The 24,813-nt window shown below is 51.3% G+C and overlaps 2 protein-coding genes across 2 annotated transcripts in view; one reads left to right on the top strand and one right to left on the bottom strand.

Moving 5' to 3' along the window:
- Cimip3 (ciliary microtubule inner protein 3) overlaps positions 1-24,813 on the bottom strand; it is a 65,576-nt gene that overhangs the window by 14,007 nt on the left and 26,756 nt on the right. Inside the window, exons 2-3 of the mRNA XM_057794517.1 lie at positions 8,399-8,586; positions 6,495-6,582 (exon numbers count right to left, since the gene is read on the bottom strand). Of these exons, the coding sequence (XP_057650500.1) occupies positions 6,495-6,582; positions 8,399-8,586 (276 nt within the window). The remainder of the gene's footprint in view (positions 1-6,494; positions 6,583-8,398; positions 8,587-24,813) is intronic.
- Positions 8,342-24,813, top strand: part of C19H6orf132 (chromosome 19 C6orf132 homolog) — a 30,884-nt gene continuing 14,412 nt past the window's right edge. The window contains exons 1-2 of the mRNA XM_057794508.1: positions 8,342-8,741; positions 18,739-18,845. Of these exons, the coding sequence (XP_057650491.1) occupies positions 8,597-8,741; positions 18,739-18,845 (252 nt within the window). The 5' untranslated portion in view covers positions 8,342-8,596. The remainder of the gene's footprint in view (positions 8,742-18,738; positions 18,846-24,813) is intronic.

Genomic DNA, 24,813 nt, shown 5'->3' with positions numbered 1-24,813 from the left:
ACCCTCCTGCCTCAATCTCTTGAGTATTCTGCAATTACAGGCCTGCACTACCAGGCACGGTTCTATTTTCTGAAGTGCACACAGGCACGCATGCACACACGGACACACATTCTTTCTGATTATGGGAATGTCTCCCTAGCTTTCAAGGTGACCTTGTGGGGACCTGCTCCAGCCTGCTTGCTGGCCTTGCTGGAATTTTCCTTCTTAGCTACTTCATTGAATCTACACAGTTCCCTTGCTGGTTCTTTTCTCTCATTTTATTTACCTCTGAGTCCAAAGTTAGTTTAGAGGACAGGGCAGGGGCACCTGGGCTCCCTTAACCCACCTGCTCCCTGAGTTTTGTGACACTCTGAATACTTGCACCTTGCTTTCCACAGGAAGCAAAGAAGGTTAGGAGAGGTGACTGTGTGGCCAGGGCCACAGCCCTGAGACATAACAGAGCCATGATTCAAACCTAGTCTGTACCCCAAAGTCTTCCCTTGGAGTTACAATCCCACCAACACAGCTCACGGGAAAAAGAAAATCGAGGAGCTAGAGCTTTGGTCCATCAGTCAGAAGTGCTTGCTGCTCTTCCAGAGAGACCAAGTTGGATTCCCAGCAGCTACACTGAGCAGATCACAACACCTGTGACTACAGCTCCGGGGAGTAGGGGGAGGTTTGACCTCTTTGGGCACCTGCATGTACATGGTACACTCACAAAATAAAATACAACAGCACCCATCTCTAATGCCCGCATTGGAGGGACAGTGGCAGGTGGATCTATGAGTTTAAAGGCCAGCATGGAGGTTGCTCTACACTGAAGCTCCAGGCAGTCCGGGTTGCATTGTGAGACCCTGTCTCAAATACATATGTGTGTATGTGTGCATGTGTAAGTAGATACATAGGAAAGTGAATGTCTCCCCAGCACCAAACACAAACCAGGGCGCACACCAGACACTCACAGCAGCTAAGCAAGTGTTCCTGTCAGCGATCACTTCTCCAGAGGGAAGATGAAGTAGATTCAAGTCCCCCCTCCCCGTACTCCTCCCCCACAGGGCTCCATGAACTGATCTGAGATAAGATGTTCTCTGCCTGGGAATAAGATGCTGGGCTGCGGTCAGGCTCATCTGGGTGCCGGGTGCTGGCAGTTCTGGAGAGTGCCGCAGAGACCAGGGGCAGGATGGAGGTGTGCTCCCCCATTCAGAGAGACGACAGGCTTTCCAAAGATGGGATGGGGTTTCCGGATAGACTGGAACTTCCTGGGCCAACCCCCCGCCCCCCACGTTCCAGAGCTGGCCACTGTCCAGGTTGCTGAGTAATGACTGAGCAGAGGGATTCATTACAGAATGGGTTTTCTTCTGTGTTGAGGGGTGCCTGGAGGAACAGGTGTAGGCAGAGAATTAGGCTCCAAGGATAACGTAGAATTTCCAGCCTCTCGAGGGCTGGAACACAAGCATCTGCCGCCATGCCTGTTGTATATGATGCTGGGATTAAACCCAGGGCTGCACACACCAGGCCAATGCTCTGCCTCCCAGGCCACATCCTCAGCCCCACGCCAGGCCCTGACTCTGCAGAGGAAAACTGTTTCCAAAGCCTCTGGGTAACAAAGTAAAACCAGAAGTTGGGGACAGGTTCTCCACATTGAACCTAGATCTTCCATAGACCGCCCCAGGCCAAAAGGTGTGAAGGGAGCTGGGTGCCTAGAATACACTGACACCCAGACCTCAGCCTCAACCATCTCTGTTCCTCAGAGATGGTAGCAGCAGGGCCTCAATGTCCTCTACCCCCAGCCAAGACACACCCATGCGCAAAGGGACCAGCCCTGGGAGAAATACACAAACATTTACAGGTGTCCTGTGTGTGCCTGGCACTGGCTATATGCCTTCCACCTATGGTCTCCCTAACAACCTCACTGTTGCTCCTGCCCTCTCTCTTGTCCACAGCTGAAGAAACTGGCTCAGCATATTTGCCTTCACATACCAATCATGCCCAAGCCCATTGTCTTTTAAGTTGTTCCACAGACTAGCAATTATACCCCTCTGTTTGCAGTGTGAGCTCACAGGGCCCGCCCTCACCCTCTCCGGCTGACCAGCTGATTGACTAATCAGCTAAGTGCCTTCCTTCAGCCCTTCCACCCCTCCTTTTCCCGGCACCGTTCCTGGAGCTGTAAGGATAGATGTCCTTAACACGGAGCTGGTCAAGACTGAGGTGGCACTGGTGGCATTGGTGGCAGAGCACTTGCAAGCACGCACGAGGGCCTGGGCTGGATCCCTTGCACCGTCAGAGCAAACAGACCCTCTGTGTCCAGTCTCCCTTACATGCTCAGGATCCTGTGAGGCATTCTGGTAGCCACTAGTTCCCAGCGACAGACTCTCAAACCTTGATGGTCATCCTGTTTCACAGAAGAATCAGCCAAGCGGAGAGAGGTTGCTCACATGTTCAGTAAGACCCCTCTGGGTAACGTCAGAGAAGATGGCTCAGCAGATAGTCACTTGCTGCCGAGCCTTCCAGCCTGAATCGCATCCCCGGGACCGGCATGGTAGAAGGGAAGAGCCACTGCCTGCAAGTTGTCCTCTGACTGCAAACATGCTCTGTGGCATGCTCGTGCCGTGGCTACCACCCCTCCCCCAAATACATAAAACGTAACTTTTTTTTTAAAGATTTATTTATTATGTATACAACATTCTGCCTCAATGTATGCTGACACACCAGAAGAGGGCGCCAGATCTCATTACAGATGGTTGTGACCCACCATGTGGTTGCTGGGAATTGAACTCACAACATGTGGAAGAACAGCCGGTCGCTTAACCTCTGAGCCATCTCTCCAGCCCCATAAAATGTAATTTTAAAATAAATAAATAGGACCGGAGAGTTGGCTCAGCAGTTAAGAGCACTTGCTGCTCTTCCAGAGGACCTGGGTTTGGTTCCCAGCACCCACGTGGTGACTCACAACCATCCTCCTCTGACCTCTGAGGGGACCAGGCACACATAGTGCACACACACAACACACAGACAAAAAATATATATATACACATAAATAAATAAATCTAAATATGTAGAAATAAATAGAATTTAAAAATGGGCCGTGGTGGCTCACACCTTTAATCCCAGCACTCGGGAAGCAGGGGCAAGCAGATCTCTGAGTTTGAGGCCAGCCTGGTCTACAAAGTGAGTTCCAGGATAACCAGAGCTGTTACACAGAGAGACCCTGTCTTGAAAACCCAAACAAAATAAAATAATACAGCAAGGGATTCAAAGACTAGCCATTCGTGGATTTAACCAGGTCCTTCTAGACCAAGCTCTCTACTTGCTTCTGTTTGTTTGTTTGTTAATTTACCAAAGCTGGGTTTCTGTAGCCCAGGCTAGCCTTAAACTTGCTATCTGGCCAAGGGTGACTTTGAACACATGATCCCCCTTCCTCCATCTCTCAAGTGCTTTGTGAGATGAACAGTGTGCAACATCACAGTGGCTTTGTTTTAACTTTAGTCAAAGTATGTAGCGAGCCCGGAACTCACTATGAAGACCAGGATGGCTTGGCGCTCACAGAAGAGCCTCATGATTTTGCCTCTGCCTCCTGAGTGCTAGGATTAAAGGTGTGTGCCACCCTGTCCAACTGCTTCTAACTTTAAAATAGGAAATGCATTTGCATGATTTGAACTTTCTGGAAGGTATCCCTCCCATGTGCCTCCTCCCTCAGTAAACACTTTTACTAGGTTGTAATTTATGTTTCCAAAGTTTCTCTCTGCCAACAAAAGCAAATAAGACCGTACTTATCTGCCCCCTCCCCTTTCACAAATTGCAGGACAGTGATACACAGGCTGCTTAAGAGTCTGTCATCGCGTCGGCCGGCGATGCCTGGGGAGAGTCGGCAGCCTCACTCATCTCTCTTCTGTTCTTACTGTGCTGGCCCTGCTGTCTTGAACTCCTGGGATCAAGTGTTCCTCTCTCCTTAGCCTCCTGAGTGACTGGGACTACAGGATGCATCACCATCTGCAGAGAGTGACATTATGATCCCAACATGTTGATATGCCATAATGTATTCAGCCAGCTGCCTTCCAGTGGACTTTTGAATGTTTCTCATTATTCCAGGTGTCTTTCTTATTTAAATTTTTAAAAATATTTTCTATTTATTTTTGGAAATTTTATACATGTATACAATGTATTTTAATCATATCCACCTCCTTTTTCATCTTAATATGTGTGCAGTGTTTGTGTGCATACATGTGTGCATGCGTATGTGTGTGTGCATGCACATGTGCATACTGTGGTGTGTGCATGTGCACACGCATGCTTGGGGCATGCCTCGTAGAGTTCAGAGGCTAACTTTAAATGTCTTCCTCAATCATCCTCCACTTTATTTTTTGAGACAGGGTCTCTCACCGCACCTGGAACTTGCTATTTCAGCTAGACTGGTTGGCTAGCCAGCTTGTGGGACCCACTTGCCTCTGCCCTGCCCACCCCTCAGCACCGGGATCACAGCTGCACACCACCATGCCTGACTTCGATGTAGGTGATCTGAACTCAGGTCACATGCTTGCACAGAAACACTTTACCCGCCACATCTGCAGGCCCGCAGCTGGTTTCCCAGCTCTCTATGCTCCAGACAGTCTTGTTATAGCACTCCATACCCACCCCACTCCACCTCTCTAAACCCCCGCAGATGCTCCTCCTTAGAACCCCAGCCCATTGTCTTCAGTCTTTCCTCCTCCTCCTCCTCCTCCTCCTCCTCCTCCTCCTCCTCCTCCTCCTCATTTATGTCACCATGGTTAGTCTCACTTCAGTCCTGCCTGCTTCCCCAACAGCAACTGAGACTCAGACACCAAGTCTTGGATTCATCTGGCTCCTTCACGGTGCAGAGCTGGCACACAATGGTTTTCAAGAACATTGAGTATGCAGTGGACGTCCGGTTGGAGTATGGTTGGAGCTGTGGATGGTGACTCTGCCAGGCCATGTGCAGGTCTAAGGGCCCAGGAGCTACCCAGAGCAACGGAGGCCTCATGTCTCATAGGTCTCCAAGAACAAAGCCTGTGTCCTGTGCCTAAGGTCTAGAGCATTTGGGCCGGCCATGATGATGCCCACAATGCAATGGGGATCCTTGTGGGGTTGGGGAATCCTTGTTCCTTTCCGCTTGGACAGTAGGGGAACTATGATGTAAAGACAAAAGGTAAAGGGATGGGATGATGGGGGCCTTCAGGATGGCTCAGTAGGTGGAGGTGCCTGCTGCCAAGCCCCCTGGACCTACAGGCTGGAGCAAGACAAGGACTTCCGCAAGCTGTCCTCTGAGCTCCACAGGCGCACTGTGCCACAGTCAAGCACACCCAGCACACAAATAAATAAGGCTGCCTCTTGCTCTTCCAGTGGAACCATATTGGTTCTCAGTACCCACGTCTGGTGGTTCCAAACTGCCTGTCCGTCTAGCAGCTCAGGAGATACAACACCCTCTTCTGGCCTCTGTGGGCATTCCCACACAGGTTGTACACAGAAACAAATAAATATTAAATGATAAATAATAATAATAGATATTTTGACTGAAAAGAGGTAAGGGATTATGGGTCACGCAGCTTTGTGCACTGTCCCAGCCGGACCCTTTCCTGTCTCTGTGACATCCGTGTCTTCCTGCACAGACCGACTCTGTTCTCCATTTTTAGAAGCCTTCCTGGACTAAGCAGCTCCTGTTGACCTCTGCTCCTGTGAACTGCTCCGTGCGTTAGCCAGAGCCACTGCAGAGCTGTACTTAGTCATCCTGAGCCTGCCACCTCCAGTCACAGAAGTCTGTCTTCCCGGTGAGATCTCCAGATCCGGGTGGGATAGCGTCAGACACGGCCTTCCTCTCACATAGCCGCTTAACCTACTCCCTACGTGACCACTGAGAGAGCTTCCGTGAGTCCTGTGTCCTGTGCCTCAGAACTGCTGTGGTTGGAGGGGACAGTGTTGACCACAGGTGGCTCTCTAACCACAGAAACATTTGGAGAAAACAGTTTTTAAAAATTGTTTTTCTGTTTTTTATTCTCTTCTTGTTTGTTTTGAGACAGGACTTTGGGTAGTCCAGGCTGACCTTGAATTTGCAGTGAAGCCAACTCCTGATCCTCCTGCCTCTGCCTCTTGATGCTAGGATTCCAGGTGCACCACCACACAAGATTTGTGTGGTTCAGGAGAACTGGACGGTCATGCGCCGTTGGCAAGCAGTCTGCAAACTCAGTTCCCATGGAGCTGTTTTTAACATGACCCTCACCCCAGTTGAGACTGTAGCTCCGTGTAGAGCCTCTCCTAGCACAGCTAGCACGTGTGAAGTCCCCAGTTCTACTCCCAATACTATCAAAAAAATTAAGTCCAGGCCGGGTGGTGGTGGCGCACGCCTTTAATCCCAGCACTCGGGAGACTGAGGCAGGCGGATGTCTGTGAATGTGAGGCCAGCCTGGTCTACAGAGTGAGTTCCAGGACAGGCTCCAAAGCCACAGAGAAACCCTGTCTTGAAAAAAAAAATTAAGTCTGTTCCATCTCCCCTTCCAGTTTACCTGGAAAACGACGTCTGCACAGTGGCAAGCCCTGAAGGCATGGCTCTTCTTGTCTCTTGAAGCTGAAGGGGACTTCTCAGAAATGTCACTATCATGGAAAGCAAACAAACAGGGAGAGAATGTTAAACTGGAGATTGAAATGGCGGGATGAGAAATGGCCACATATGGCTCTCAACTGCACTGTGGGAAAAAGCTGAAAACTAAACGCATCTGAGGGAGGACAGTTTTAATATAGAGTGGCCAGGGGGTGATAGCGTGCTAACGTCTCTGTGTGTGCGTGTGTGTGTGCACGTGTGTGTGGAATGTATTCGTGCACATGTGTGCACTTGTGTGGGTACATATAGACACCGGACATTAATGCCACACGTCTTCCACCATCACAGTTGACCTTATCAGTTTGTTTGTTTTTTAACTTTTAAAGTTACATTTATTAAGCCGGGCGGTGGTGGCGCACGCCTTTAATCCCAGCACTCGAGAGGCAGAGGCAGGCGGATCTCTGTGAGTTCGAGACCAGCCTGATCTACAAGTCTACAAGAGCTAGTTTCAGGACAGGCTCCAAAACTGCAAAGAAACCCTGTCTTGGAAAAACCAAATAATAATAATAATAATAATAATAATAATAATAATAAATAATAATAATAATAATACAGGAAAAGAGAATCAAGAATCTGATGTCTACAAAATGCCAAAATTTCCAATGCTATGTTCAGGCATAGTCATTGCACTGAGGATCTGACAACAGTGAGGTGACCCGCACAAGATCAGGCCAATGAGGCCAGCCAACATTCCAGCAGACAAAATAAAGAACTAGACCCAACTGGTTAAAAAAAAAAAAAAAAAGCAAAAAGCCCGAAGGGGCGAAAGGATGGGCTGGGGCTGTTGGGAGAGTGGAAGGGGAAGAGCTTGTATGGATATATGTGCTCAAGATGCATTGTTTATATGTATAGAATTGTCAAAGATTAAATAGAAGATGATTTCATTAAAAATATATTAAGCCCAGCTTGGTGGCCCAAACCTTTAATTCCAGCACTTGGGAGGCAGAGGCAGAAATATCTGTCAGTTCGATGCCAGCCTGGCCTACATATAAAATTTCAGGACAGCAGGGCTAATAATAGAGAGACTCTGCCCACTATATATAAGATATTAATATGTATTAAAATCTCCTCGCCGGGCAGTAGTGGGGCACGCCTTTAATCCCAGCACTCTGGAGGCCGAGGCTGGTGGATCTCTGTGAGTTCAAGGCCAGCCTGCTCTACAGAGCTAGTGCTCCAAAGCTACACAGTGACAGGCTCCAAAGCTACACAGGGGAAATCCTATCTCGAAAAATAAAAAAATAAAATTAAAAAAAAAAAGATTTCCTTATCTTTGGAGCCCTACCCGTGAAGATAATTTCTTCCTGTGTTCTCAAGAGTGGTACAGAAATTTCTGCATGATAGCTGGCCTGTAACTGCCTGACTCCTCCTGTCTCTGTCTCCCAAGTGCTTTTTCTTGCTAACTTCACTTTGTGGAGCCCCAATTGCTACCTTTTTGCTATTTTACAGGCATCGCTTATATTCATCAAAGTCTCCTGCCCACATGTCAGAGGGTCCACAGGATGCTTGGTCAGGGAGGTTCCTTTTCCGGGACCTTTTCTAAACTACCCACCCAGATCTGCTCAGGAACGTCCCACAGAAGTAAGGAACTCGCCTCAGGCCTTTCCTGGCCCAGGGAAAAGGGGGTGGACTGGGCGGGCCCGTGGGGAACCCGGGGCAGGGGGCGGCTCTTCTCCCAGGCAGGGCGTGGGCCGGGCGAGGCCCTCAGCGCAGCGCACCGTGCCAACAATGGGCTGTTGTAGAAGGAGGCAGGAATGTGGCCCGAGGAGTTGGGCGGCGGGGCGGAGCCGGGTCCCAGCGGCAGCCTCTTACCTGTCCAGGTAGCTCGCATTTCCAGGCGAGCGGCGGCGGCGCCCGCACCACCTGTCGCGGGGTGCGCGGGCGGGGAGCGCGGCTGGGGACCATGGCCTGGTAGTGTCCCCTGGGGAGACTCTGCGGAGTTCAGTCAGGGGCAGGACGGGGCGAGGGAGGGAAGGTCCTTCCCTCGGGGACAGAGAGGCCTGCGGCAGCATGAAAAAGAACCAGACGATGCAGGGCACCTTCAGCAAACTCTTTGGGAAGAAGCATGCCAACCCTGCCACCACGTCCCTCTACGCCACCAACCCACCCTGGATTTTCACCCAGGAGGCCCAGGAAGAGGGACCCAGGGACTTTGGTGAGTGCACCCCGGGGGGGAAAAACAGGGAGAAATCCCGACGGCGCCTCTTCCCTCTCGACTCTGGCGTCACTTGGGCGCTGGGAAGGCGGGCAGGGGCAGGGACACGTTGGAACCTGCGGGCGGGCCAAGGAGATGCAGGGAAGGGGGAGGAGGCGTCGCAGCCCGAGTCTGAGAGGGACCCTTTAAAGCGAGGCCGGCGAACCCTGCCGCCCTCACCTGCTATCCCGGCTCCTTCGCAACCTATGGTGGGGTTTCCGTTTGTGTGGCTGTCTTTGCTGTGTCTCCCACCCCACCGCATATCCGCATTCTCTCTGAGTCAGAAGTGATCCTGAGATCTAGGCATCTCTCCCTCACCCTTTCTGCTTCCTCTGCCCCGCAGAGAGCCTGCCTCAGGTGCCCTGTATTTCGCTCTGTTTGAGTAAGAAAAGAGAGCGACACCGCAGCCACTGCTAACAGGTTGCCAGCCGTTCGCAACACTGAATTAGTTTTGTTTTGGTTTTTTCTTCCCCTTTGGGGCTGGGGGTGGGGACAGTGTCACAGGCTCTTGCCAGGTCCATTTGGGTCTGGGTTGTCTATGGTCTCTGATTAAGGAGTCAGAGGTGGGAGAGTGGAGAGCAGGGAGCCCTAGAGTTGAGGGTTTACAAACTTCTGGAAACAAACTGGCCCTGTCCCAGGTCTGGCTATGGGTCACCTTATCTCTTCCTCGATCTACGGTTTGTATGGTCTTGACTGAGAAGAACCCAGGGAAATGGGAGACAGGTATTCATGTCTTGTTTCTGAGCCATGATTCTGGGGTCTGATGAGGGAGACTCAAGAGTATCACCCCTTACCGGGTGGTGTGGCGCATGCCTTTAATTCCAGAGGCAGGCGAATCTCTGTGAGTTCGAGGCCAGCCTGGTCTACAAAAGCTAGTTCCAAGCCGGGCGGTGGTGGCGCACGCCTTTAATCCCAGCACTCGGGAGGCAGAGGCAGGCGGATCTCTGTGAGTTCGAGACCAGCCTGGTCTACAAGAGCTAGTTCCAGGACAGGCTCCAAAACCATAGAAAAACCCTGTCTCGAAAAACCAAAAAAAAAAAAAAAGCTAGTTCCAGGACAGCTAGGACTGTTACACAGAGAAACCCTGTCTCAACCCCCCCACACACAAAAAAAGTATCATCCCTTGATTTGCCTGCCTTCTTACCTCACGGTCACTGCACTGGGCTACAGAGGATGTTGCAACCTCCATTGTTTTGTTTGACACCCATATTACTACGTTGGGGGCCAGAACAACAACAAGACGTCACCTCTCTCCGACCCAAAGACCTCTCACCACAGGTGGACAAAATTAGCAGTATGCCTCATGTCCTTTGTGGGCCTCGCATGAGGAAGAGAGGAGAGATGCCTGTAAGGAGACCTAGCTTCAGAGTGGAGAGGGAGTGGTGTTCCTGGCAGACCCCAGGCTACAGCAAAGGAAAAGAGAGCAGGGCAAAGTGGGGGTGTGTCTTAGGAACCTGGAGACACCCGTGGAGGCAGGCATACTCCAGGAACACTCTGTGAGGCCCCAACACCCACCCTTTCCTAGATGCAAGCTCCCGAAATGTTTGGTGTTGACTGAGGTTTTGTCTAGTGTCGGGTACTAATATTGGCTGTCCAGATGAGGACACCAAGGACCGGGGGGTACAGAACATGTTGAGGATCACAAGATTGAAATGGTAGCGCTGCTGCTGTCCCCGAGGGGACAGACACTTTTCAGTAGACTGCAAACTTACAGAGCAGTCACAGCCAAGCAAGTCTGACAATTTCTAGTACCCCAGGGTCTTGCTGGTGAGAGCCAACATCTGGACCCAGGCAGACTTCACTCTGGAAGAGGGGTGTGGGGTGAACTGAACCAGCTCCCTGACTTCCTCTCTAAAGAGAATCTCTGAACAGCCTTCCCACTCTCCCTATTTCCCCGATGACCAGACTGTTGCTAGGCATCTGTCCTGGAGAGAAGAGGGACAGGGTACCCTGTCAGCTCTTACCAGTCTAGGCAGGGCAGGAGTCTAGGGGACAGCTCCTCCCTGTCCCAGGGGCAGGGCCGGGCCTTCAGCTGACTCAGCTAGGCTGCGTGTGCACTGGGCTGGGGTTTTGGGGGGCGGACAGTACCAACCCAGCAGGCTGGCTCTCCTGCGTTCTGGAGTGTTCCCCGCTGGGGATTCTGGGATGGCAGTGAATTTGTCAGCCTTACCTGTCTGTCAGTGATAGTGCTAGCTAGCTCCCTGGGCCTCAGTGGTTTCTGTTCAGTGTCTAGGGTATGAAGACTACTTAGATCAGTGGTTCTCAGTCTTCTTAATGCTCCTAATGCTGCGACCCTTTAATACAGTTTCTCCTGTTGTGGTAATTCCCCCAACCATTAAATTATTTTCTTGCTACTTTGTAACTGTAATTTTGTTACTGTAGTGAATTGTAATGCAGATATTTGATATACAGTCCCTAGAAGAGTGACTGGCTGCCTGAAGTCATGTATATGGCAACCTTTGCAAACACAAGAGGAAGGCAGCTTGTGGTGGTGCACACCTTTAATCCCAACACTCGGGGAGGCAGAGGCAAGGGGATCTCTGTGAGTTCGAGGCCAGCCTGGTCTACAAAGCCAGTTCCAGGATGGCCAGAGCTGTCCCACAGAGAAACCCTGTTTCAAAAAACAAACAAAAAAGGAAACTGTTTCCGTGGGGCTATAAGTAGCTGCAAGAGATGTTAAACTCTAAAGTAGCTGCTGCCCAGCCTTTCCAGAAAGTTCTCCAGGGGTTCCTAAAGCACAGTTTGTTATACTCGGGTCATTGCAGCTTTTTGTTGATTTTATTGAAATGTGGCCTGCTATGTTGCTCAGAGTGGCCCTGAACTCCTGGACCCCATCGATCTTCCCGCCTCAGCCTCCTAGCTGGGACCACAAGTGTATCACTGCCTGGCTGACTCCCACTCTGAACTTTGCCTGTCCCTGCCTACTTCATTTCCGTGTCCTCAGGTGGCTGTACTCCAAAGAAATAGACCTGAAGAGGCCACCCCGAGGTCTCAAAGGGGTGGGGCATTCCAGGTCTAAGGGCCCCTGAGACCGGCACCTGCCGGGTTTTCAGTGCTGGGAGACGGGTGGAAATCAGAAACCCATGTCTAAGTATGTGAAGGCATTGAGCCTGCCTGGCATTGACTACCGCCACGTCCCAGCTTCCAATCTGTTTGCACAAGGGCAGGCTGGGTTCGGATAAAATGCAAACAGGAGCAGGGGGTGATGGGTACATTTTTCTAGCCCCTGTATCTGGTGATTTCAGCTCTACTGAATGCAATCACAGTCCTAATTAAGCCTTCGCCTCCCGAACAAGAGCTTCAAAGGCTGAGCCATTGTCTTTTAAGTACTTGAGAAAACAGATTGGAATCTCCACAGATCTTTGTAGACTCCTTTGATAAGAGACTGGGCCACAAAAGTAGCTGCTGGAGCAGCCTGTGACCAAGCTTGCTGTTGCTCCACTTCTTGGGGCCTCTTAGCTCAACTCACCTGAGGTTCCTTCCCCACTGCCGAACCGACCCATCCCAGCAACAGGAAGCAGGGGATTCTCCCGCCCGCCCCGCTTCTGCCAAAGGAGAACCAGGCCAGGCACTCATCCCTCAGACCTCATGTGGTGCAGATTCCTCGGACCCAGGAGCTGGGCTAGCATTCCCTACGAGCCTCCTTCCCAGGTGGTTCTTTGTACCAGATGCTTGGGGGAATTCTTGGGCTTTCCTTCCCCTGCTGGAGCTGAGCTATTGGCTTTCTCCCAAAGACCCCTGCAGGGCATACAGCAAGCTGGAAATCAGTGTGTGGTGAACTGTGGCTGACGCCTTATCAGCATTCCCTGTGACGGAAGCAGGTTCTTGCGACCTTCCTGAGACTCTCTCCCCAGGCTCCACACACTTTGCATACCAGGCCAGGCTAGAAGGTAGAAAGTCACAACCCTCCTGGAGCTGAGCGCCCACATCTAGCCAAGGCCAGGCTGTCACCGGCTTGTAGGAAACTGACTTGTGATTTGCTGGGGTGTGAAGGAGGCTTGTTTACGCTCCTGTCACCTAGAGTAAACACGGCCTGGAGGTCACTGTTAGAGACAGACTGTGGCTTCCTGGTTTAGCACGTGCTTGCACATACACCCACCTGACACACCCCATACACCACACACACACACACACACACACACACACACACACGCACACGCACGCACACATGCACACACTCTCTCACCCTCCCTGTAGCCCCATTACGTAAGTACCTCTTTTGGCTGTAGCTAACTCCAGAAAGCGGCCCCTCCTTGACAGCTACAGCCCATAAGTTAATAATGATCATAGCATAATTTTCTTTCTTCTGAGGTATCAGCCACAGGACCCCAAGCCTGACTCATGTTAGGCAAGTGCTCAGCCGTGAAATACACCCCTAACCTGAGTAATAGCTTCATTGTCAGTTCCCATGGCCTGAGCTTGTAAAATCCATCCATTCTGTGTCTTCCTGGAATCAAGACTCAAGGGGCAGCAGAGCACACCCGATCCCACAGGCCCTAGTCAAGATCAACTCCTGATTGGACAAGTTTAGAATGGGAAGAGGTTCAGAGTTTCTAGCAAGTTCCTGGTGAGGTCACCCGGCTGCTGTTGCCTGAGACAGCCGTCCTTAGGGAGACAAGGCCTACCTTTGCTGAACCGCGTCCTCTTAAGTCCTACACTAGACTGCTGTCCTTTGGGCTGCTCTCCGTTTTTGCGAGTCCCCTGCCTTACCTCCCTTCAGCGTCCCCTCTGCCCTTGGACAAAGGCCTCTCTCTGGTGCTTAGGTCAGGCCTGCTAGGGCTTGCTGGAACAAACTGGCCTTTTCAGGTTCCTGTCATGTGAACCTGCTAATTAGCCAGGAAGGGCCTCATTAATGTCATTTGTGGGCTACATTCACATGGCCACCCCTTGTTGCTGATCCTCCAGTGGTGGGAGACTAGAAGTCCCAGCCTTCCCACCCTACTCTACGGGCCCCCACTGTGTGTCTGCTGTGTGGTATGTTTGGTGGTTCCAGGTTACTCTGGGTCAAAGCCACAAGTCCCCTAAGCTATGACTCCATTCTTCCTAAGCCCCTGAAAGCCATTAGAACAGGTCGCCAGGGGTGCTCTAGCCCTTTTCTTACCCCTGATGGCTTCACTGCCATGAGGTTGGAACGCTCCCTACAATGTAGGAGTCATTATTCCCACTTTACAGGTGGGGAAACTGAGCCTGAGAAGGTTCATAGGTATTGTTTAGAGGAGCTGGCTGTGAACCTGGGTATACCTCCTAGGTCCTGTGTCTCCTCGTGGATTGCACTGACTACAGGAGACTCTGCACTCTTCCCCCGCTGTGTGTGGCCAGAGGGAGCAGATTCTAGAGGCTGGCCCTTGAGTATTGGCCCCGCTTGTTCAGCAGGTGTGGTACTGTGAGCATATAACCTCCAGCTTCAGGTTCCTCCTCAAAACTGAGACTCTCAAGTATTTTCCCAGGCTGGCAGGATGACTCAGTGCGGGAGGCAGATCTCTGAGTGTGAGGCCAGCCTGGTCTAAAGAGTGAGTTCCGGGGCAGCCAGGGTTCCACAGGGAACCCCTCTCTCACAGAAGATGACCGGGCAGGGAAAGGCGCTGCTGTATTGCATTCAGTCCCTAGAACCCATGTGAAGGAAGGTCTCCACATGCACCCTGGCTCACATATGCATAAGAACATGCACCCAAGAACAGGCTGTGGCTGGTATGTAAAATAAATAAAAAATATTAGTTAGGAAAAGAAAAACAACATGCACGCACTAACACTTTTTAAAATGTTTTTTTTTAGAAAGAGTATTTTCCCCACAGGATACACGACAGAGAGGGTAGGCGCAAGGTTGGAATGTGGTTCCCTGTGGCTCCAGGTTTAGCTCAGTGGTCACCAGAGTGGTTTCCTGGCAGACACAAGGCTCAGGTTCAGTTACCTGTAGTGCAAGATAAAAAATGGTGCCTATACTAGGCAGGGTAGCTCAGGCAGGTGAGTTCTGGGCCAGCCTGAGCTAGAGGAAGACCTCACCTACAGAAAAGAAGTGCCCAGCACTCAGGAGGCAGAGGCAGGCGGATCTCTGTGAGTTCGAGGCTGGCCTGGTCTACAGAGTGAGTTCCAGGACAGGGGGGGAAAAAGTGCCTCAATCATAGTATATGCTTAATATATATTAGGTATCCGTAACTTAATATATGTTAGGCATTTATTTATTTATTAGTTAATTTTCTTGCTTCTTTGGGCAGATCTAGGATTCAGAGAACATGAACTAAGTCACTGTCCCAGAATATCTCTGCCTCAGTGACCGTGGAGATCCCTCACCAGATTTGGGCCTGGGAACAAAAAGCACATTTCACTAAAAGGCTTTCAACCTGAACTCTGTGGGAGCAGACTTCCAGAAGGTCCCATGGGCTCCTCCTCTTGGGGAGAAGGGTAGGAAGAAGGACTCAGAGTCCGCACGCAGCTTGTGGTGAGTCCTCAGCTTCCCCAAGGCATCCCCTAGGTCAAACACAGACTCAAAGCTATATGCCAGCCCCACCCCAGGCCAGAGAACCAGACAGGCCTGTTATGGAGGCATTGAGCTCCAGGCCATGGCAGATACCACATTGCTTGTGCTGGAGGCTTGTCTGGGATCCTGTGAACCCTGACACCACTGGGCCCTTGTGGCCTTGGTCCAGTCCCTTCCATTATGGGCCTCGGTCTTCCTGTGTGCCAAGAAGGCAGCCCCAAGCATCAGAACTCACAATGAAGCCTGGCAAGAAAGCAAGAGGCCACCTCCCTCCCGGTGACTCTTACCCTTGGGCACAGGGGATCTGACCCGATTCAGGCTCAAAGCCTTAAACTCTTAGCAGGAGAAAGGGGGTGGGAATTAGTGATGGTGATGGCGGCGGTGATGCCAATGTGTGCTCATGATTCCTTTGACTTTTAAACATTACATTTGTGTAATTTCCAGTGATGTGCGTGTGTTTCTGTGTCAAAGGACAGTTGCGGGTGTCAGTTCTCTCCTTCCACAATGTGGGCACCAGTGACAATGCCAGGCCATCCGGCTTCTCAGCGAGTGCCTTTACTTGCTGGACTGTCTTCCCAGTGCTTGGTTTGTCTGTGGTTCAGTTAAGACTCACCTTGCTCACAAGGCTCTCTTTCAGGACACTCCTGAAGGTCCTCTCCCCTTTCCTCTGGAAGCCTCTCACTCTGAGTGCAGGTCCTTGCCCTTCTGACCCACCCCCCCCAGTCCGCCCTGCATCCCCACGCTCGGCACTGTCAGAACCTCTAGGCACACAGCCCCTTCCAGTGGGCCTACAGTCAAGAAGACACACCTGGCTTTCTGACTGGGGCTATGTGTGTGTTAAGGGCCCTATCCACCCGCCTTCCAGCCACCTTCACCCCTTCTTTTCCTCTCCTCCCTCCTTGTCTCACTGGCCTGAAGAGGGGGCTGCTTCTCAGGAAGGCCCATTCCAGGGTTCCCGACACTGTAATCCACAGAGTTCGGCTACTTTAAGAGGAAATCCCATGAGGGTGGACCCCTGGAATTCTATCTGGTTCTAGTCCTTGACCTTGAGCCTTGAGGGAAAAATTTGGCTTATGGTGGCCATAGTGTCCTTCTCTGATGCTGTCCCTCACTTAGCAGGGCCTGGGACAGGCCTGCCAGTCTAGCCACTGTCCCTTTCCTATTAGCTTTGCCCTTTCCTCTTTTAAAAAGACTTTGCTGAGCATGGTGGCACACGTTTTAATCCCAGCACTCGGGAGGCAGACAGGGGCAGGTGAGTCTCTTTGAGTTCCAGGTCAGAGATATTTAAGGAGTCTCTTCCTTTCTCTTTGTCACACTGTGTGTGTGTGTGTGTGTGTGCGTGCACACACACCTATGCATATATATATATGTATATATATGTATGTATGTATGTATGTATGTATATATGTATATATGTATGGGTCCTGGGGAATCAAACTCAGATCGTGAGCCTTAGCAGTAAGTACTTTTAACCACTAAGCCATCTCACCAGCCCAGAATTTTGTTTTGTTTTCGGGACAAGGTCTCAGTGTAGCTCAGACTAACCTGGAAGTCACTGTGTGGTCTATGCTTGCTTGAAGCTCAGAGCATCCCTCTTTTCTCAGTCTCTCAAGCACCAGCATTTGAGACTGCAAGATGGTAAGGACAGAATGCCCGCCCTCTTGGGTACAAGTGGGGTCAGGTTTAGAACCAGCTGCTCTGGCCAGCTTTTTCAGCAGTCTGCTTCTTCTCTGCTGCACCCTGGCCATTGTCTGTGTCCAGTCTTCAGACCAGAGCCTGGCAACCCAGACTGGGGGCTGGGGGACCATGTTCCTTGACAAAGCTCCAAGCAGCACTGGAAACTGTCCCACGGCAATGCTACGCATTGAGGTGGTCTGGTTTGGGGCACTTTTAGGGAGGTGGGACCTCTAGGGTGTGCTCTACCCCTCCCACTGCTGCATACCTTGTCACATCTAAAACCGAGATTCTTCTGGGGGGCTCTGGACATGGGCAGAGGGAGAGAGGCATCAAGATCCTCCCTGCTAGCCCAGTCTCTCGCTTAAAATTACATTTTTAAAAATATTTATGTGGGATGTGGGGTATGTGTGTGGTATATGTGTGTATATGGTACTTGTGTGTGCATGCGCGTGTGTGTGGTGTGTGAGTGTGTGCACGTGTGGTGCATGTGCATGCACATGTATGTGGTATGTGTGTGCATGGAGATCAGAGGAGAGTTTGAGTCAGTCCTTCCCCTCCACCATGTGGGTCCTGGAGACTGAACTCAGGCTAACAGGCTTAGGAAGCAATGCCCTCACCAGCCTAGCTAGTCTCTTTTGAATAAATTATTGAGTTTTCTTGTAATTTCCTCCTAAAATGTGTGAGGAGGAAAGGAATCTCTGTTTCCATGTAACAGGATTCTGGTTAAGGGATTTGTTACTTTGGACAGGGTATCACTATGTAGACTTTGCTGTTCCGGAACTCTGCCTGCTTCTGCCTCCTGAATGCTGGGATTAAAGGCACCATGATACCAGGCTTTGCCTAATTGAGATTCTGACCTTTTTCCTCTCTGAATGGAGAGGAGAGGCCTCTCGTTTCCTCCAGTCTGTTAAACAGGACAGTGCCTTTTGTCTTATGACGCATAAAGCAGGAGGCCCGTAGCTGTGACGGTATGAGCCTGGGAGGAAATGGGGAATCCTTATCAATGATGTCAAAGGTCACGAGAGAGCCGGCTGAGAACAGGAACACTTCTTTCCACAGGTCAGCCCAGAGCAGGGTCTGGAGGGACAGGAGGGCCATTGTGTGTCATCCTCCCTTGGGGGAGGAGCTACAGTTGTTCAGTTCCTCTCTGCACTGGCCACATCTATACCTCAGAGCTGTTATAAGGTTGGCACCATAATTTCCATTGTACAGATGGGAAAACTGAGGCCCGGGGAGGTTAAACAACATGTACAGCCAGTGGCAGAGCTGGGTTGTTTCTTAACCCTTGAAGCAAGATGGGCACAGACACACGTTGATGGTGGTTTGGGAGCACTTGACCTACAGGGGTGTGAGGGGGTACTGGCCACAGGGGGAGCAGGTAGGGGGGTCCTCTGACCTGCTTGTTCTGGATTAGAAATGCAAACAGTTGAGAGAAGCAACCTTGTTTTCTTCTGTGCCAGATGAGCTCAGGCGTCGGCCTAGCTCTCAGGGCAGGCGCTGTGTGGACATGGAGGGTTACGAGGGCACACGGCAGGCACTGTGTGGACGTGGAGGGTTACGAGGGCGCACAGCAGGCATCGTGTGGACATGGACGTGGAGGGTTAGGAGGGCGCACGGCAGGGTGTTGGGAGAATGGTGGCTGCTGGGGGCGGAACGTCCCGAGAGCACAGCCCAAGTCCCTTCCACAGTGTGATCTTAGAATTGCCACTAGCACACCTTCCTCTGTGGGACCTCGCTGTGTCAGAGGGGCGTTCCTGAGTCACCTCCTTGGATCCCCAGCTCACTGTCCCCCTCTCTGTCCTTTAGATGGGATCTATTATGAAAACAGTCGGTTCAACACTGTGAGTGAATCCGGAACAGCTACGCTGAAAGCCCGGCCGAGAGTCCGGCCCCTGCTGACCTTCCTTCCCCTGGTAAGTGCTCAGTGCCTAGGCCTGAGCTCCGAGTCTGCTCAGGGCGGGCACCTTACCCGCCACAGACATCAGCCTGGGATTAGGAGAGGCACCCAGTGGTGGGCACCAGCTCCATGCACAGCAGGTGTTAGTTTTACTGATAGCCGGTGGTTTCCTACCAGGCTCTGGGTGCAAGGATGACGTAGCTGGCACTGCTGCTCTCTGTGCCCACTGTAAGGATGCAGCCAGGCAGAGGCAGCCAGTGTGTTCACTGTGGATAGTCAAGAAGGGCTTCCTGGAAGAGATGGCAACTGAACTTCCTCATTGGACACACAGTAGTGACACATGGGAGAAGGGCATCTGAGACGTGTGTGTGTGCGTGTGTGTGTGTGTGTGTGTGTGTGTGTATGAAACTACAGGAAACAAAAAACTCTTATCTTCTGTTCCAAGACAGGATCTTGCTAGCCCTGGCTATCCAGAAACTTGCTATTTGAATCTTTAATGATTTTCCTGCCTCTCCTCCCAAGTACTAGAATTATAATTTTGCCCAGCAAAACAAACACCTTATACACACACACATATATAATATGTATATATATGTATTGTATATGTATGTATGCATTTTTATTTGTATGGATGTTTGACCCTTAAGTCTATATGTATTGTATGTATATGTATATATGTGCATGTATGTATTTTATCTGTATGGGTATTTGTTCTTATGTATGTTTGCACACCAGAAGCAGAAGAGGGAATCAGAACCCCTAGAAGTAGAATTATAAGCACTTGTGAGCAGCCATGTGGATGCTGGCAGTGGAACCTAGGTCCTGTGTAAGAACAGTGAGCCATCTCTTCAGACCCAAGAACTGCTCGGGAGTTCTGGAAGATGGTTAGGCAAAGGTGTTTGCCACCAAACCTGGTGACTTCAGCTTAAGGTCGGTTCCCCAGAACCCACACAGTAAAAGGAAAGCGCCAGTTGCTGCAAGCTGCCCCCTGACCTCCACGCTCCAGGCGAGTGCCTGTTAAAAAAGGACCGCTGGGTAAATGGTTCTGTTTAGTACCAGGACAGTTGCTGCGTTCTCTACGGCTGTGCAATCAAAATTAAATGCAAGTCGATGCGTGATTTTAAAATTTCTAGGTTCTCTATTCAAAGTAAAAAGTGAATGGTCCAGCCGGAAGGTGGTGGCGCACGCCTTTAATCCCAGCACTTGGGAGGCAGAGGCAGGCGGATCTCTGTGAGTTCGAGACCAGCCTGGTCTACAAGAGCTAGTTCCAGGACAGGCTCCAAAGCCACAGAGAAACCCTGTCTCGAAAAACCAAAAAAAAAAAAAAAAAAAAAAAAGTGAATGGTCCATGTGGTGGCTTAAGCCTGTAATCCGAGCACTTGCTGGAGCAGGAGAATCAGGCATTCTAGGACAGCCTGGGCTACAGGGGACCTTTTCTCAAAGGGCCCAGAAAACAAAACAAACAAAAACTAAAAAGAAATAAATGACCCTGAGCTCACTTCCCAGCACTACAGAAACACAGCTGAACATGGAAGCCCCTCAGCTCCAGCATTTGGGGTATGGGACCAGGTCATCCTTGGCCACATAGCAAGTAAAGGCAAACCTGGGCTACTTGAGGCCGTCTCAAATAACCGTGCCTTTCAGATCACTTATTTTCTGTTTAAAAGTGATCTCGGAGGCTGGGGTTGTAGTTCAGTTGACAAAGTGCTTATATGATCCTCAAGATTCAGTCCTCAGCATTATAAAAAAACAAAAGCAAACCAACAAAACAGGACAGTTTGAGCCTTCCTGTGATTGCTGTACTTGGGAAGTAGAGGCAGGACAATCAGAAGTTCTAGGTCATTTTTAACTACATGATGAGTTTGAGGCTAGCCTGGGCTACATGACACCTTGTCATGTCAACAACAAAAGCAGCGCACAGACAGAGAATTTCCACTTCCAACATAAAGACTGAAAACAAAACAACCCCCTCCAAAACCAACAATCAGAGCTAGTTCCAGGCTATGCAAAGAAACCCTGTCTCCAAAAACAAATAAACAAAAAGGCACACGGTGATGGCACACACCTTTAATTCTAGCATGCAGGAGGCAGAGGCAGGTGAATCTCAGTGAGTTCGAGGCCAGCCTGGTCTACAGAGTGAGTTCCGGGACAGGCTCCAAAGCTACACAGAGAAAGCCTGTCTCAAAAAACAAAAAAGAAAGAGAAACCAAAGGGGGAAAAAAAATTAAAAAACCACCCTAAATCCTGACCATGCTGTTTCCCGAGATGCGTGTAAGGCTGCGGCAGCCACGATGATATCGCCGTCCTGTTTCTAGATGTGAGTTCGTTCTGTCCTCTCATCGACCCATGGCACGTACTGGGGATGGTGGGTGGGACACGCCTGTCCCTGGACTGGTCGTTAGATCGTGACTGGCTCCTGTTGTCCTGACCCCTCCCTGACCCATGACTACAGGGTCTGTGAGGCCCCCTCCACTCTCCTACATCTCTCCCTCCTGCCCACTCTGGGCCTTTTGTGCCGTTACTTCCCTCCCCAACACCTCCATCTCGGCAGCCCCTAGGGAAGCTGGTGGAAGATTGCGGCAGGTCCCACTGGGAGGGTTGCTCAGGCCTGGAGTACTGGGGCCTCCTGGGGACTTGCCCGGGGAGCATTCTTTCTGGAACCATCAGGAAGGCCCCACTATGGAGAATGGGAGAGAAAACACTTGTCAAACCAACAACTAAAGCCCAATTAGGTCCATGGGATCGTCCTTTATAGACCAGGAACTGAACCCACATTCCTTCAGTGCCGGTTAAGTGAGGAACGGCAGGTGGGGCTGCTATCTGTCCCACCCACTCTGTGATCATCATTACAGAGGTCAGACACGCAAACAGAGGGCCCCCCCTCCAAACCCTCATTTTACAGCCACAGAGCTATAGCCCTGAGACAGGAAATGGCTTGCTTATGGTCCTGTAGACCCAAGCCCTCTACAGCCAGATGCCCTTCAGACTGCCCTGACCCTGACCGTCCCTCCATGCCCCACCTGGCAGCCTTGGCACAAACCACTCGCATCTCCCTGGCTTGGCCCTCTCCATCCCTGCCCTGCCGCCTCTTGGTTCTAAGACCCTTGGAGCCTCAAAGGGTCTAAAGTGGTCTTTGCTGAGGACCTGTAGGCCCCACTGAAGCCGTCTCTGGTGTGCTTTCAATTCAGACCCCTTGGCCTAATTGCAGCTCAGATCCTGCTTCAGGTTACGGGTCTGGAGTAGCTTAGGGCCTCGTCCACCAGCTGCTCCCGGAGGAGGGCAGCTGAGCAGCTCATGTTCTCCACTCTAATCTCAGACCTCTTCCATAGCGCTGGGCTTTCTTCCAGTGCCCCAGGTGTGTGTGGGCTCACACACGTGTGCGCACACACCAGCCCCCAGCCCCATGTCAGTGTGGGAGGGGCCCTGGGCCAGTGCCTGAGCTTTGCCCCTTTTGCCTGACATTGTATTAAACCTCTGAGGTCCTTAGCCCTTCCCTACCCTCCCACCTGCAAAAATCACCACCCAGGCCAGGAGGCAGGGAAGGGGAGTCACAATGCATCGTCACTTGAGAAAAGGGTTGAGAAAAGGGTGACAGGCACAGCAAGGGTCTTTGAGCTCCGCCTGGGCCATCTTCTGAATGGCCCCTTTCTTTTTTTTTTTTTTTTTTTTTTTTTTGGCTTTTCGAGACAGGGTCTCTCTGTAGCTTTGTTGCCTGTCCTGGAACTAGCTCTTGTAGACCAGGCTGGCCTCGAACTCCCAGAAATCTGCCTGCCTCTGCCTCCCGAGTGCTGGGATTAAAGGCGTGCGCCACCACTGCCCGGCTTGAGTACCTTTCAAGAGCCAGCCAGGGACACGTTCAAAAAGAGATGCCCTCTGATGTCCTTACTCTAAGAAATACTTTCTCAAGTGTCCACAACCAAAGGCCAATCATGAAACAGACCCTTGGGCTCCTTGGTGACCAGGCTGGGCCCTGGAATTGGTCATCGGGTACCTGTCCCCAGTCCCAACCCTGCCTTGGGTTATGGAGTGACAGAGAGGCCAGGCCTCTGACTCCTTGCCCTTTGGTGGGTTTTCTGGGAATGGTCCTCTAGGCGTCCCCAACTGTGACTTGTACTAAGTAACTCTATAATGCACAGGAGGGGGCATGGTAAACTCTGACACCAGCTTGGGTTGCTTCCTAGAGATCAACCTTCCTGGAGTTTGCTGTCTGCCCACCAGGTTCACTCACCTCACTGTTCTGGGGGCTTTGAGGACCTGGCTAGAGCTACCAGACAGCAGAAGCGGGTGGACCTCGGCTGTCATCAAGATGAGAACATGTTGCCAGCATGGTGGTGCAGGCCTGAGCTCCTAGGAGCCGCAGCAAGGAGACCTGAAAGTTAGAGATCAGTCTGGGCTACAGGTAGCCGGATCTCATTTCACAATATAGATACACAAGTGCTGGGGCGTGGCTCAGTCACAGAGCTCTTGTTGAGGGTGTGCTGTACGCTGGGTTCACTCCTGGTATGGGGTGGGGAATGAGAACACAGAGATCTGGGCCCGTGAGAGAATTCGGTGGATAAAGACTATCCGCTCGTGCTGCCAAGCCTGCTGCATGGCCTGAGCGAATCCCTGGAGCCCGCATGCTGTCATCCTCTGACCTCTGAGTCATCTGTGCGCATGGCGCCCGCACACAAAATAAATAAATGAAATATCAGTGATGATAACAATAATAAAAAGAATGCTGGACCCAAGGAAGGGAAGGCCTGCCCTGGACAAGAACAGAGGCCAGGCTTGTGGCCTGCGCCTGTAATCCCAGTTTGTGAGGCAGAAGTGGGAGGCTCTATGAGTTCCAGGACAGCCAGGGATCCACAGAGACCCAGCCTCAAACAGACCTGGGTCTTCGGGGCTTTGTCACAGCCTCTGGGAGAACAATGTCTTCCCTGTGTCCTAGGGGAGATGGAGCCCTGAGCTCAAGGCAGAGCTGCCCTATACTTCTGAGCACTAACCCTGAGCAGTGGCTGAAGGAAAGACTGTACTTTCCTCTGGGGTGACCTCTTCTCCCCCTCACTCTGATCCGGTCACCCCTAGGCTGATGCTAATGAGAAATTAGAAATCAAATGCCCATGTGGTAAATACGGACTAACTGGCTAGACAGGTCTGGGGGTGCCCAAGGCGGCGAGAGCTCCCTGGGTTGCCCTACCCTCTGAGTCACACTGGCCTGGCCTTGCCAAGGGGAGGCATCCCTGAGCTGCAGGAGAGACCTGTCTTCTTCAGGCCCCCTCCCTCTAGTCCTTGGTTACCTGGGAACTCAAAGAAACAGCTGAAGGAACTCCAGCCCTCCCATGGAGCCTGCCCAGCCATTTGGGGAGCTTATCCCTAAATCAAGGCCCAGACAAGGCAGTGTGGGGTGTGACTGATTCATGTAGGTGATATTGAACGGAAAGGTTATGGGGTAAGGGGTGTCAGAGGCCTGCAGTGAGAGTAAAGGTGGAGTGTTTGCCCCTTCCCCACCCACCTGACCCCATGACTCACAAGAGCCCCAACGCAAAACCCATCGCCACTCTTACCTTTAAACAGTGGCCTCTTGGCTAGCTCCAGGGCTCCTGCACACGCACCACGGTCGCTGCCTCAGGACGCTGCCTCAGGACAGCGGACCAGGAAGAGAAGTTAAAAGTGGACGGAGTGGGGGTGGGATTTAAACAGACAACTCTGGAATCGGGCCTGGATCACGACAGTGCGGACGTCAAGGACTTGTTCCTTTGGCCCTACTTACTCCTCACCCCGGAGGGGAGGGCGAGAGCCGAAGCCAAGCAGCTCTGACACCAAGAGGCAAAGAAGCAAGAGGATGTGGGGAGCCATTTTTCGACAAGGACTCACACACCCATGCTAGCCTTGAGTTTATTACACTACCAGTGATTATCCTGAACTTTTAATAGTAATTTGAATTTCTTTGCTTGTTTAAACAGGCTCTTACTAGTAGCTTTGTGTAGACCAGACAGGCCTCA

The sequence above is a fragment of the Chionomys nivalis genome, chromosome 19 (assembly GCF_950005125.1).
Source record: "Chionomys nivalis chromosome 19, mChiNiv1.1, whole genome shotgun sequence".
NCBI lineage: Eukaryota > Metazoa > Chordata > Mammalia > Rodentia > Cricetidae > Chionomys > Chionomys nivalis.
This window is presented reverse-complemented; position numbering and strand designations above follow the sequence as displayed.